This window comes from Gopherus flavomarginatus, chromosome 5 (genome assembly GCF_025201925.1).
Source record: "Gopherus flavomarginatus isolate rGopFla2 chromosome 5, rGopFla2.mat.asm, whole genome shotgun sequence".
Classification (NCBI taxonomy): domain Eukaryota; kingdom Metazoa; phylum Chordata; order Testudines; family Testudinidae; genus Gopherus; species Gopherus flavomarginatus.
The window spans coordinates 60930253-60945861 of NC_066621.1; the positions used below are offsets into that span (position 1 = coordinate 60930253).

The window sequence follows — 15609 nt, forward strand, 5'->3', positions numbered from 1 at the left end:
TTATCTTAAAAATGCAATGTAGTAAACAAAGTCATTACAAACATATTTACCCAGTGGGCAAGAGTACAACTAACATGGAATAAAATATACTCTGATCTCAACAATTCTAAAGTTGTTTTCCATTAAGTACGCCACTTATCAATTTTTTATAAATAAATTTTCCTCAAGGGTCACATTTTGTTCTTGTTGAATACATGTATTCATCTGATAAATTCAAATGAATCGACAATAGCTTCAAAATAGTATAAAACTAAAATACGTGGCACTATTGCAAGTGAACCTATAAAACCCTCCCTCCCAAATGACATATGATTAAAATCAAGATGACAAATGTAAATTGATAAACTAAATTTTGGCTAAGGCTTCCATTTTAAGTTCAAAGTAATTACTTAAAAACAGGCACCAAATTTTTGAGCTGCTGGTAAACAGGAGTTTTTACTCAAAAAAAAAAAATGTACACAGCTCCTCATCTCCATGACCATAACTCTCATTTAGATGTCACATTCAGGATATTCCATATTAGTGATCATAGGGGAGTGAGAATTAAGAAAAATAAAAACATGCTAAGAAAATTATGTGAAGATTTAAACTTAAAGAAATATATTGCCTGAATATTTGGAAAAATAAATGCCAAAACCTAGAAACCCTAATTATTGTAATATGAGACTGTAAAGGCAATGCTGATGTTGCTTTGAAACTATTTTGATCAGATATAGAAACCTGTTTATTTACATTTTTGAAAGAGCTATCTTCCTGCCCTGTTTACTGAATGAATAGCACATGCCTATAACAATCAGATTTCAGGTCTAATTCTACTTACCTGGAAGTCAATGACAATTGTGACCATTGACTTCAGTGTGAGCAGGATCAGACCTCCTACACAGGCACACCTTAGTGATCTTTATAAAGCTGGTATGAACAAAGGGTTAAACCTTTTGGACTATGTCAGGATTGCAACTGAGATTTTTAAAAACATGTGACTAAAATTAGGGTGACTAAATCCATATTTAGGAACTTAAATAAGAGGCTTCAATTATTTTTCAAAAACAATTGAATTCAAGATTAGGTCAGATTAAAGTAACCTAATCTAGGTCATCATATATATTCTCAAGTATAATTCAGACAGCACACCCTTTAAGGTGCTGCAAAGCTCTTGCCCTACCCTGTGCAATACATGGTTGCATGTATGGGAAGGAGTCACAGAGCCCTTTGTCACAGAGCCAAATACTATTAATCAAGAGCAGTCTTTGTACTCAAATGAGCAACTGTGGCTGGACCCTGTTGGGTCTTACCAAAATACTCAGGGCCCAGCTGACTGCCATATTCGGAAGTGGGAAGGAATTTTCCCCTGCGTCAGATTGACAGAGACCCTGCGGGTATTTTGCCTTCTTCTGCAGCATGAGGCACAGGTCACTTTCAGGTTGAAACTATTGTAAATGGTGGATTCTCTGTAACTTTAAATCATGAAGTCTTTAAATCGTGATTGAGGATATTACATAACCTCTGGCTGAGTTACTGTCTATTACAGGAGAGGGTGAGTGAGGTTCTGTGGTCTGTAATGTGCAGGCTGTCAGTCTAGATGATCATGATGGTCCCTTCTGACCTTAAAATCTATGAGTCTTTGAATGATTAAAGTGGGAAGCTCCTCATGCCCCATCCCTTATGCACTTGCACAAGGAATGGCTACAATTCAGCCACTAGACAATAATACTCAGTATTCTAATGCATTTTAACAGTACAAACAAAATGGCATCTCAAACAAAACTGCCTCGAAAAGGATTTATGTGCTGTGACTAATTTGAAGCAAATGATATGAATTCTCTTCTCCTTCCTTTAAGCTAGAAAACTCACCCACTATTTAAAATTAAATAAAAATAAACCTGAGTAACTCAAACACATGATGTACCATAAGAGATAAAGAACAACAGTAAATTCCCAGATCAAACTTAGCAAAATAATCTTTCTAATCAGCCTCAAACTAAGAAACTGTACAGTACGCTAACTGCCCTTTTCCCACGTTCTCTGATTCACCGCTCTCTTTATGATGCGCCCCACCTATCCTCTTTCTCAGGAAGTTTTAACAGAAACAATAATAATAACAGATTATTTCTGAAATCAAATGAACTTCATCCTGTGTGTGTTCTAGAGATCCTGTCTCACACTATACATAAACATTTGTTTTCAAGTTCAAAGGAAGTTTCATTTTCATTGTTTCAGTAATTTTGCATTGCTTATCCATGTACAATCCAAATCTAGGCAAGAAGAATAGAACTCATTTAAAATGCAGTTTGAGAACTGTAAAAATATTTGTATATTTACATGTCAGAAAGGAAACATCATTTATAACTGTGATAAAATACGTATAAATGCATATTTGCTAAAATGACACCAATTTGTTTCTAGCTCCAAGTTCAACATAAGAATGGCCACAGTGGCCACAGACCAATGGCCCATCTAGCCCAGTATCCCATCTTCTGGCAATGGCCAGTGCCAGATCTTCAGACAGATAAACAGAACAGAGCAATTATCCAGTGATCAAACCCCTACTGTTCAGTCCTGCTTCTTGCAACGAGTGAGGTAGAGACATCCAGCACTAAATCAAGGGACTGGTCCTGCTTTGAGCAGGGGGTTGGACTAGATAATCTCTTGAGGTCCGTTCCAACCCTGATATTCTATGATTCCATTTTTGCTAATACATGCTTCCATTGTAAGCATCTTTGCTTAAAACACTTGTCTTTGCTAATACTCCTGTCCTCCAGGAACATATCTAAGCTGGGCCCAGGTGGGGAGCGGAAGAGGTAGGACCAGCCACTTCTCACATGAGCTGCTCCGGGTCACTGCTCTGTGCGGTGCAGTGGCTGTCAGAGAGAGTGGCAAGGGAGGTGGTGGTGGCAGCAAGTCAGATTTCCCCATCCCACCCGGCAAGTTTCCGGCTCGCCCGGCCCCTGTCCCCAGCAGTCAGGCCTGGGAATGAGAGAGGTGTGGCCTGCCACCACCATAATCCTAGCCAGGCTCCCTCTCTTTTAGATTATGCCTCACCCCAGTATGGGGAGGCATAAGTCGTCTAAAACAAAAATTGCACGTAGTATTCTAGAGGTGGATGGACCATGGATTTATATAGTGGTATTATGACATTTTCTGTCTTATTATCTATCCCTTTCCTAATGTTTCCTAACATTGTCAGCTTTTTCAACAGCTGCTGCACGTTGAGCTGATGTTTTCACTGCACTAGCCACTATAACTCCAAGATCTCTTTCTTGAGTGGTAACAGGCAATTGATGCCATCATTTTGTATGTAGTGTTGGGATAATTTTTTCCATGGTGCATTACTTTGCACTTACCAAGGGAAGGGTAGCTCAGTGGTTTGAGCAGTGGCCTGCTAAACCCAGGGTTGTGAGTTCAATCCTTGAGGAGGCCACTTAGCGATCTGGGGCAAAATCAGTAGTTTGTCCTGCTAGTGAAGGCAGGGGCTGGACTTAATGACCTTTCAAGGCAGGGCTAGCCCCAGGCACCAGCTCAGCAAGCAGGTGCTTGGGACAGCCAAGGGGAAGGGGCAGCAAGTCAGGCTCTTCAGCAGCAATTCAGCAGGGGGTCCCTCACTCACTCTTAGAGGGAAGGACCTGCCGCCGAATTACCACTGAAGAAGAAAGCAGCATGGTGGAGCTGCCACCAATTGCAATCGTGATTTGGTGGCTTTTTTCCCCCACTGCTTGGGGCAGCAAAAACCCTGGAGCCGGCCCTGTTTCAAGGTCCCTTCCAGTTCTATGAGACAGATATATCTCCATATATTCTTTTTTTCCCCTTTTTTATTAACACTGAATTTCATCTGCCATTTTGTTGCCCAGTCACCCAGGTTAACGAGATCCCTTTGTAACTCTTTGCAGTCAGCTTTGGACTTAATTATCTTGAGTCATTTAGTATTGTCTACAAACTTTGCCACCTCACTTTTTACCCCCTTTTCCAGATAATTTATGAATAAGTTGAACAACAGTGGTCCTAGGACAGAGCCTTAGGGGCTCTGCTATTTACTTGTGATAACTAATTTAATTACACTAAGAAACCAATCTTACATTTCCTATCTGTAGAAGTCAATTTTTGCATTGACAACCCAATATTTACATTATCTATCTTTTACATTAGAGTCTGATCCTGCAATATTGGGACAGATTGAAAACTCATTGATGTCAATAGGAGTTTTGAGTACGTGAGAAATGGAGGACAATACAGGTACCTAGATAACAAATATTTAGTTTAGTTGACCAGATTATCCTTAAAATAAAACCATCAAGCAAATCCTATTTTAGTTAAATGGATTCTTGTTTTAAGTAACTAATGTAACACAGGGATTGACCATTGTTATCATAGAATGTTCTGACAACTAAAATGTTCTTTTTCCTTTCCTGCTTAAGCCCCAATTCTACAAGGTATTTAAGCATGCAGATAAATTTTAAGCATATGCTTAAATCCATTCCTATTCAGCAAAAGCACTTAGTCACATGCTTAACTTAACCTCGATTTCAAAAGGGCTTAAGCTCATGTTTAAACATATACTTAAATGATTTGCTGAATTGGAGGCATAAAGAGGGCAGTAGGGTATTGAGATTCACAGTTGTAGCTCTCTTGACAGGAGAGCAAGACAGAATAAAAATGAGAGGCTTTTTTCCCTTTCAAAATAAAGCAGATAATATCCAGCAATATAAAAGAAAATCAATGTCTGATACAAATTGGAATAAGAAACAGTCGAAGGAGCAATATCAAGATTTGGATGATGGAATAAAATAAATGGTCTAAAAGAAAAGTTAAAAATATAATGGGATGATATGACATCAGAACTCAGGAGAGCTAGTAAAATCAGATTATAGTTGAAGAGGAGGAGGCTTGAAGATGATAAAGGGACTCTCTATACTAAAAAGAGGGAAAGGGAGAGCTTCCATTGGACCCTGATAACATGTAGGTGGAAAAGAATACAGATGGCTTGAGATAGCCAGGTTCTAATCCCAGATGAGAATTACACACAGTCTCAAAACTCTACTATCACATATCCCCAGATAATTTCTTAGTCTCTAGCTTCTTAACGCAAATGTAGGAAACTATTCAATTTGTTTTTTTTAATTCTAAAACCCTATGATCAACAGATTCTGGTTGTTATTGCAGGTCAGATCATTCTAAGAAAGTGAATTTATAAAGGGACACAACATCAAAGTCAGAAAAAGGGATACAATTTGTATCCTGAGCAATCATTCTGTATAAACCATTTCAGTGCTGAACAAATGGTCTTGTAAAAAAAAAAAAAACTGTTTAATGTTCTATGAGGGCAGGACACACACAAGACCTATCCTGCACTCCCGATTCAGGCAACATTCCTATTCAGTGTCAGGGGTTACACTGCATCAGAATAGGAGAGGGTGCTCATGCTTGCCAATTTTGGTGTCCGTTATTATAGATCTCAGTGTTGCATCATGCTGTAGAGACAGGATGCAGCAGGAGGAAGAGAGCAGGGAGAAGAGAAGAGAAGAGGAGAAATGTATCTGTAAGGCATACATGTCCACAAGCAGACGCTTAATCAACCAAGCAACAGTGTGCATGCGTGTGGGCAGTGTGTAGAACTGGGTAGGTGCACATCCCTAATATTTGCCCATCCTTTTTCCTAAAAACCACTGAGTGGGATTTTCAAAAGCCTTCAGCGTTCGCCTAACTCCTTTCCCTCTAAAGTCAATGGGAGCAGAGTTAGGCCAGTGCTGAGTGCTTTTTTAATTCCTACCTAATATTATTGTTTTGACTTGGGCAAGTTGGAGAATCTGTATTGATGTAAAAATAAATTAAAAACACGGACCCAAGGTTTCTTCCTTAAATTTTGGACAAACCCAATGCAATTTTCTGCAGTTTAAATATCTTCTTAAAAATTCCTAGAAAGAGGTTCTGCATAAAGGAAACTGGTAGGATTGAGTTTACCTCCTTAAGAGAATGAGGGCTTGCTAGAGGACAAATATTACTATCTGAAAAGAGGAAGGGTAGGAAGACTCCAAGTTGGGACATCTCTTCTCCCAGCAGGTACTATTGCTGGTCTATTTAGTAGCAGGAAAGGATCAGAGCCCCAGATATTCCTCAATCAGTCACTAGCTTCTCCGATTTTAGATTCCCCTGCTGGGCAAGTCCTCATTTCACCAACCTAACAGGGAGCTGTGTTCCTCCTTACTTAAAACCCTGCTTCTATTGGCTTCAGTGGGAATTTTTCAAGCTAGTGAAAAACAGAACTACTTTATTTATCATTATTTTAAGCTAATACCTAGATTATGCTGTAGGACTCAGGCTATAGTACGGCCCACTGGTGGTGACAGGAACATACATGTTAAACTCCTAGCCCAGACATTTCCCAGTTGTAATCCTTGTTCCAAACATTTAGATAGGATTAAAAGTAGCTTGTTGCTTAAATTCCTTCTTCTGTTTTCTTACCCCTTAAAATTACATTCCTCTGAAAAGCAAGTGTTTTGCCTAGTAAACAAAGATTTATAATCTATCATTTACTGTAGTTCATTTTAAACTGGTTTTCAGAACAAAAGGCTATGCTGTTATATACATCCAGATTAACAAGATTTAGATCTAGATGTTTGTTTCTCTCATACTAGCCCTCTTCTGGCGTGCTGTGCCTAGCAAGCTCACAATGAGTATCTAGTACACTCAAATACAATTTGCACATGACAGATAATAGTAATCTGCTTGACCTACTGTATGTTCCCAACTAATGGTTTGCTAAACTTGAATCCAACTAGGGTGTTTATCTTAAACCAGGAAACTAACCCTCAGCAAAATGTGCAATTTTGACGGAATGCATGACAAATCAATGCAGGGTTCATTGCTGACAATATTTTCCTATGATGTTAAAAGAAAAGAAGCGGATGTTTTTATCCAAAGTGTAGAATACAGTGTCCTAGCTCCAGTGACAATGATATATTTTAACTGAAAACATGCCAGAATATAAATCCTCTCTACGTTTTCACCAGGTTGCATAAAACAGGATAACCAGTCTGGGCTGTGATTCTTTAATTGTTATATGGAATGATGTTGTTTTGTTCAGCTAGAAATTCATACATATCTCAGGAAAGAATAGGCTTTTTATTAAAAAAAATAATTGGTTGAGAAATTAAAAAAAATCTTTAAAGGAACATACAAATTATTTGAAGGCCAAACGTCTTTTATTGGTTATTTTATTTATCTAAAATTACAAAATTGCATGTAGATTTCTATGTAGAAATCTTGACTTTATATAATTTTGGTACATGTTCAGATACCATTGTGATGATTGAAGCGCTGATAGATACTGTACACAGAATTGATTTCCATCATGTATCAACAAGATAACATCTTCAGAAACAAGCTCTGTAGCTCTGAGGGCAACAGTGCTTCTAGTTTTAGCTTAAAGCATCTACAAGACTCAGTCCTTTCCTCAGATGTTAAGTTATTGTATATTATACTGCAATTTAATTTTGAAAATGCAAAGAAATTACTCCAATTCCTTGTTACAATAAAAAAGACAGTATGTATATGTTTTCATAATTCTTTTTTATTCATGGTCGCTGAAGAACATGACATTTTTGGGCAGCTTTGGAATAAAGAGCACAGAATGTTATAATAAGTAATATAAGTTTCCAAAACAAACCGAGGATATTATACTTGAAAAAGTAGAGCTCTCATCCCTCATGTATACAAGTCATTTGATGTAATGGAAGAACCCTACATATACAAATAATGATCAACAGTGTCAGATCAATGGTTCAGCTAGCCCAATCTCCTGTCTTCTGACAGTAATTGGTGTCAGATACTTCAGAGGGAATGAACAGAAGAGGGCAATCTATCTAGTGATCCATCCCCAGTCATCCAGTCCCAGCTTCTGGCAGACAAAAGCTTAGGGATACCCAGAGCATGGGGTTGCATCCCTGACCATCTTGGCTAATAGCCACTGATGGACCTATCATCCAATTCTTTTTAGAACCAACTTATACTTTGGCCTTCATACCATTCCCTGCCAATGAGTTCCACAGGTTGAGTGGCTGTTATCTGAAGAAGTACTTCCTCTCTATTTGTTTTAAACCTATTGCCTATTAATTTCAATGGATCCCTGGTGTTGTGTTATGTGAAGGAGTGAATAATACTTCCCTATTCACTTTCTCCACACCATTGATGATTTTATAGACTTCTGTTATATCCTCCCTTAATCATCACTTTTCTAAGCAGAACAGCCCCAGTCTTTTTAATTTCTCTTCATATGGAAGCTGTTCCATACTCCTAGTCATTTCTGTTGCCCTTCTCTGTGCTTTTTCCAGTTCTAAAATATCTTTTTTGAGATTGGACAACCAGAACTGCATGCAGTATTCATGGATTAATATAGTGGCATTATATTTTCAGTCTTATTATCTTTCCCTTTCCTTAGGGTTCCTAACATTCTGCTAGCTTTTCTTGACTGCCATTGCACACTGAACCAATGTTTTCAGAGAAATCTCCACGATGACTCCAAGATCTCTTTCTTGAGTGGTAACAGCCAATTTAGATGCCAGCATTTTGTATGTACAGTTGGGACAATTTTTTCCAAGGTGAATTACTTTGCACTTATCAATGTTGAATTTCATCCGTCATATTATTGCACAGTCACTCAGGTTAGAGAGATCCCTTTGTAACCCTTCACAGTCAGTTTTGGACTTGAGTATCTATCCTGAGTAATTTAATATCATCTGCAAACTTGGCCACCTCACTGTTTACCCCCTTTTCCAGATAATTTACTAATAAGTTGAACAGCACTGGTCCCACTACAGAGCTTTGGGGGACTCTGCTATTTACCTATCCCCATTGTAACAACTGACAATTCCTACCCTTTGTTTCCCATCTTTTAACCAGTTACTGATCCATGAGAAGACCTTCTCTCTCATCCCATGACCACCTATTTTGCCTAGGAGCTTTTGGTGAGGGATCATGTCAAAGGCTTTCTGAAAGTTCAAGTACACTATATCCACTGGATCAACTTAGTTCACATATTTGTTGACACCTTCAAAGCATTCTAATAGATTGCTGAGGCACTATTTTCCTTTATAAAAGCCATGTGCAAAAACCGTATACAATTTTACAAACTTCAGAAAGTATACAAAGTGACAGGGTTCAGTCTTAGATTTGTGCAGCATAATATCAATAGAAAGATTTTTAAGATTGCTTACTTTGATTGGAGGAGAACTGGTGCGTTGTGCTTCTGGTGGCTGTCCCTCGTCTTCAGGTACGGTTGGCATGGTAGCTGGTGAGAGACACGATGGACTGCAATGTGGACTAAAAAGACCATGCACTGCTGGGAATGTCTGTTTCAAGTTAACCTCAAGGGACAAGCACTGTGATGCCTTGTGATCCACAGACTATAGTGTATGCCAAAAATACAAATCAAATCCATTTAAAATCTATGTTCAAACACTGGGGATCACTTTATAACAACAAACAGAAATAAAGTTTAAAATTAAAACCGATGTGCCTTCTTGCATTTTATTAACTAAAATTTCAAAGATCAAATATAACATGACAAAATATTTAAAGGAACAATCTTCCTTATTTTACTTGATTTTTTTTCTGTTTCCTAGGAGATTTTTCAGACCTTCTGCATCTGATTTGCATGTGACTATGAACTGCCCTTTCCAAAAATTCTTTAGAAAGGGAGAGCATGCAATGGATACCTACAATATATCCCTGAGCAAACACTGCAACCTTACTACTGCAGAGTGTGATCTCAGATCTGATATGCTGAGGAGGATGAGAAAGGAAAATCTCCAAGACAGAATGTTGCTGATTCCGGAGGTGCCACTTTTCCTCTGAGCTAGTATTGAATAGGTCTATGTGTACCTTGCACAGTTTGGTTAGCAAAGGGTTTTCACAAATTGGTCCCTGGAGGCTCACTGCTGCAGTTACAATTGAATCAAACCTCTGCACAATTTTTTTTAGTGGTTTGGGTTTAACAAACTGGAATCTCCTAAGAACAAGCCTCAGCCAGCTTTCTAACCCTCTCACACTCATCAGACCCTTCCTTCTTACTTTAGATGTCTTTAGGGTTGTTGGGCGAAAGAAGGAGGGAGGCTGATTTCAGGAATGGAGGCTTACTGGCTTCCAAACTATGCAGACATTCAGTCTATGTTCACCTAAAATTCAGGGGACTAGAACAAAGCTGATGAACACATTTAATCTTGAATGCCTGGCTGAGTTCAAGTAGTTTTGAGATACAGTGACACTATTTTGCACTAGGTAATACATCAATAGCTAACACTAGTGTTAAGGGCTCCGTCCTGTCTGAGATGTTGTCTTTTAGGGTATGTCTACACTACCCACTGGATCGGCGGGCAGTGATTGATCTATCAGGGATCGATTTATCGCATCTAGTGTAGACGTGATAAAAATCGATCCCCGATCACTCTGCCATTGACTCCGGAACACCACTGTGGCGAGAGGCGGAAGCAGGATCGATGGGGGAGCGGCAGCAGTCGACTCTCCACTGTCCTCACAGGCAGGTAAATCGATCTAAGATACGCCGACTTCAGCTACGCTATTCGCGTAGCTAAAGTTGCATATCTTAGGTCAATTCCCCCCTCACCCCCCAAGTGTAGACCTAGCCTTAGATAAGGCGTAAAATATAACTCCTGATCAAATGCAGCCATTGTAAATCCTGTAGCCGTTTTTACAAAACCCAAAGATGTTAACTCTTGTCCTGACCAAGTTTCAACTCTGGAAATTATATTTGCCTACCTAAATTCTCCATGCACTTTCAACTGGAGGAAGTATTCTTCACTTCCTGTCTTAAACTATTGGGCAGTGTTGCTGAGCACACAAACACTCACCATATTTAACCCCAAGAGTAGCTGAATTTCAGAGGTGGTTACTGTAATTCTTATGGAAATCATTTGTGCAGCACTTTGGATCCATTTGGGTGACAAGGACTGTATAATAACCAAGATCATATATTCCAACTTTTGCTTCAAAGAAAAGACTGCCTGATGGACTTATTAAGGCAATACAGTCATCACATTCCAAGAACATATTTCCTGGGGACGCTTTCTTACCTGTACTTTTCAAGAGGATTTTTTCTGCTTTTAAGAACGTTGAAAAAACGTGGGACATGTCTTTTTAGCAATCTTAGAGTTTTGAGGTTTCTGTGGAAAGTTACTAACTTCCCATAGCTATTAGGTCTCTTCCTATGAACCCAGATCAGCCTGGGGCATCTCTTTTCCAGTAAGAGTTATGCAAAGTGAAAAAAACAATTATGTCTAAGAAAGGCTGGAAGGAATTTTATGGCTCCATTTGCATAGCATCTATTGGCAACAAGGGGGAAAGAAAGCAACTGCTACTTTATTACAGGAACAGAGGTAAACTGCACAACACTATACTTTTAAATTGTATTATATAAATTTGTTACGGTAATTAAAGATAGAAAAATATTAGCACTGCATAGCACTGACAGAGCCTGGTCACTGATGGACAGGATTGAATCTGGCACCTCTGGAGCTTAGTTCATGAGCCTCCACTGCATGAGCTAAAAGCCATGTGGCCCTTAGCTAAGGCTGTAGAGCAGACTCCTTATTCTCTCTCTCTAAATGGTCTCGGTGCCACTGGATGGGACAGAACACTACACCCAGGAGTGTGGGTTACAATTGCAGTCCTGTAAGTATATGTACACACCTTCAATGCTTTCACTGTGTACTAGCTATGCTCAGACTAAGAGCCTGGTTTAGTGGTGTGAGCACAGAACTGGGAGCCAGTAACTTCTGAATACTAGTCCTGTCTCAGACATCAACTCTGTGGATTTGAACTTGGAACCAAATTTTCAAAAACTTCCACTAATTTTGGATGCCTAAACTAGAGGTGTTAGAACTATTACTTTACATTAGAAACTCTGTTCAGAGGTGCGAAGCAGCTACAACTCCAATGGAAATCAGTGGAAGCTGTAGGTACATGATGCCTCTAAAAAACAAACCAGACCCTTGGTGTCTCAAACTGGATACCTCAAAACTGAGGTACCTCAGATTAATGGATGCTTAAAAATGTTGTCCCCTTAACCTCCCTTACTTAGCTTTTCCATCGAATAGGGGATGATAATACCCACTTCATGTGGGTATTGTAAGGGTTAATTAGTTAATGTCTATAAAGCAAGTTGAAGAGGAAAAATACTATATAACATGAAGAATTATTTTAAGTGGTGTTCACTGTATATTATATTGCAGTCACTAAGCACTAAAACTTTACTGTGACCCCTGGTGGATAGTTTATGAACATGGTTAGTAAACACATAAGAGAGTTTAATCTACTCGGTGGCTGGCTTTTGGTAATTGCCTGCTTTAGATAGGCTTCCCTGGACAGAATGAAGGACTACAGTGACCCCACCACAAAAGCAAATAAACACTATTTTACTGAAAAGAGGTATTGGTTAGAGAGAATGCAAACTAGATTGCGTTTGACGTCAGTGCATGGGTGTGTATACTCACCTACACAGCAGTCAGACAAATTTCTACAGCTAAATCAAAACAACTTACTGAGTGAACAAGTCAGATTTGTTGATGTATGATTTAATGAGAGTATCAAAATAGCAAAGACCGATCAACTGCTTAGTCATTCTGGTTCCATTAAAGTAGGGCAAATCTGTCTTGCATACTAACTACCTTCTTATTGTTCATGTCACTATGAAACTCTAATTGACAACAGCTTGTTGGTACATTACTGTAAGAGTCTTAATTTTCTAGTTTAAACTTCAACTAGAAATTGGACAAAATAGAAACTGTACCTACTAGGCAGATGGGTAATTAACATTCTCTCTTGTTTCAATTTATCTCCCGAAGTATCAGCTACCTGCTAAAGTTTATTCACTGGTGAAAATTGGAGAAACATTGTGGCTTGAATTTACATTTATTGTTTTGTTAGCTCTCAGTATCACTGATAGGAGGTACAAGACAAAAGAAATGAAGAACACGTATGTGTATTATTTAATGTCCTCTTAACACACCCTAAGTAAATCACGGAATGAAGTGGATATCAGAGGCAGAACTCACTGCTCAGTTTACCATGAAGGCAAATGTTAACTATATTAATTTTCTGGCTGGTGAAGAGCAGGTACATTATGTCTGTGTGTGCTGGGAAGAATAATCACCACCTACAGTTGTTGGTTGATAAAGGATAGAGTAGCCTACCAGTCCTGAACAGATTCAACACTTGAACCCTATGATTTTCTCCCAACTCTGAATCACTGCATCATTCCTAGTCTTGAAGGAGCAGAGTTTTATTGGTACATGTCAATAAACATGGATTTCATTACACACATACACACCAAACTGATAGATTATAATTTAAATTTACAGATAAGCAAAGGAAGAAAAATGCTGCTTGAGCACTTATTAGAGTTTGATGTTAGGTTATTTATTTTATATATGTTAACATAGGATATTGACAATTTGGATTTTAACAGTTGTAAGTTTTAACTTTTTGAATCTCAATGTCTACTACCATTAAATAACTGTTATCTGACACTCCCCCCTTAATTTCCCACAACTGTGAAAGTTTAAATTGATAAAAATAGAAAAAAAATGCTCAAAAATAAATATTAGCATTATCAGTCAAAAATGATAATAAATATAGAATTCTACAAAGTCGACTCATTCTTTACTCTTGAGTGAGAGATTATTTTGTCTGGAGGAGGAAGAGGCACAGATAATTTAATATTCAATGCCTTTTACAAGAACTGTTAATTGTAAACTGTCTTTTACTAATTTAAAAAGTTTTGATCTAATTGTTTCATGAAAGAACAGGAAGAATTTGTTCAGCAACAGTTTGATTTTACCAGACTGACATTTAAAACTGTTGCCATGCTTGCTTTGGTGAATTATGCTAGTGACATCAGTCACAGGAGTCATAGCAGCAGCTACAAAAATGTCGTGACCCTGCTGGTGTAATTTAATGTAGTGCTCTTTCAAACAGTACTAGAGTAAAGCACACTACAGAACCTTTAGTGCACATGGACCAATTAGTGCACAACATGGTTAGTGTCCTTCAGAAGTCACTAAAGGGTGTTACCCTGTAATATAAACAAACTCTTACTTTTCATCTCCGGATACATAGGATTGAACAAAATCCTGCGATCTGAGCAATCTCTGAACTTGGTGAAAATTTAGATCCAAAACAGCTTTAAAGCTTGAGCACACAACTACATAAAAGGTCCTTTCTTAGGTCACAAAGGAAAATGAATTTGGTTGTTTTACCTAATTCTCAGCAGACACAGAAACACACCACCATATAATTTGGCACAATTGACAGACAAGTACTCAAGAGAACCCTGGGACTGAAATATCAGGAATTATTTGAGGCCAAGACAGAGTTGTGCCTGCTATACTGCTAAATGTAAAATCTTTCATTCTATCAGCTACCTACTTAGCCTAATATGTCTTACTTTGATGATCACCTAATTCAAATTAAAAAAAAGACAACAATGCACTGTGCGATGAGGTTAACCATTAAGCACCTTAAGTTTCAGTCCCTTGTTTTGATTAAAAACAAAACAACAAAACCCACCCACTCTTGCATATAGCGCAGAGGGACAGATTCTGTGCTGTGCCTCTCAGAAAGTACAGCCTAAGGGGCTGGTGGAATACAGGTTAATTTAAGCCACCATGGCAGTGCCTGGATCCTGGGTGACGGGGGCCTGGAACAGCCTCTGGCATAATATTAGAGCCTTACTCAGGCTGCCGATGGGCTACTTTGGAGCCAGGTGCAGCCAAGAATCTCTGTATTGCTGAGCACTAAGAAAACTCCCTCACCTGACCCTGTGACATCTCTTTTGGTGCTCAATCCCATCTCTAGAAAACACTATGCCTGGGATATTCTCCCCTGGCTAACTGAGGTGCCTTTGTGTCTCCTATACACTGCCACAGTGTCTTAGAGGGCCTAGTATCATCCAGGATTTTAGCAAAATATAAGCATATACTTTCCTTCCTAATAAAGACGTATACATTAGCATTGCAGTTTTTTATTTAGACACTTTAAACTGTAAAACTTACAGGGTCAGATTCTCTGGTACACTAAGACAGAGGTGTTACATAAGCAACAAATTAGCCTTAAACTGACTGGGGATATCCAGTGGAGAATTTACCCTGTGCAGGGGGCTTCTGTGACACTTCCTGCATCCTCTCTTCCCTCTCATGTAAAGGGGAAAAAGGGGCATGTTGGGTCATGGGTGGGAAGGAGAGAAAAGGTGTGGTGAACCAGAGCTCTGTCACACCAGATCATTCACTGGAGTGACCTTACATCACTGGCATCAATTGGGGTTGCTCCTATGGCCCCATAAGCAGAGCTTGGATGGAATGAAGACTCAAGCTCAATGTCAAAGAACAGACAATCACCAGCAATGAGCTATAGCAAGAATGGTAGGATCTGATCTGCCCTCCCACAGAAAACCTGCAGTGGGAAAATAATCATTAGAAACTCTTCAGAGTTCACCACCATTCCCCCGTTAAGGTAAAGTGACTTTTGTTTTGGGATATTGGGAGACAGGGTGAACCTTGAAATCACCAGGGCTCAAAACCTCCATTTGGAAACCAGGTAACAGTCCCA

The 15609-nt window shown here is 38.9% G+C and overlaps 1 protein-coding gene across 9 annotated transcripts in view; it reads right to left on the reverse strand.

Annotated features, from left to right (window-relative positions):
- IRAG1 (inositol 1,4,5-triphosphate receptor associated 1) overlaps positions 1-15609 on the reverse strand; it is a 155387-nt gene that overhangs the window by 66498 nt on the left and 73280 nt on the right. For 4 of the 9 annotated variants that reach the window (XM_050955056.1, XM_050955053.1, XM_050955054.1 and 1 more), the window contains exon 4: positions 9204-9277. The exons of 2 other annotated variants lie outside the window; for them this stretch is intronic. In XM_050955056.1, coding sequence (XP_050811013.1) covers positions 9204-9272 — 69 coding nt within the window. In that variant the 5' untranslated portion in view covers positions 9273-9277. Of the gene's footprint in view, positions 1-9203; positions 9393-15609 lie in introns of all 9 variants that reach the window. 3 more of the 9 variants (XM_050955051.1, XM_050955050.1, XM_050955048.1) reach the window with 1 other exon arrangement.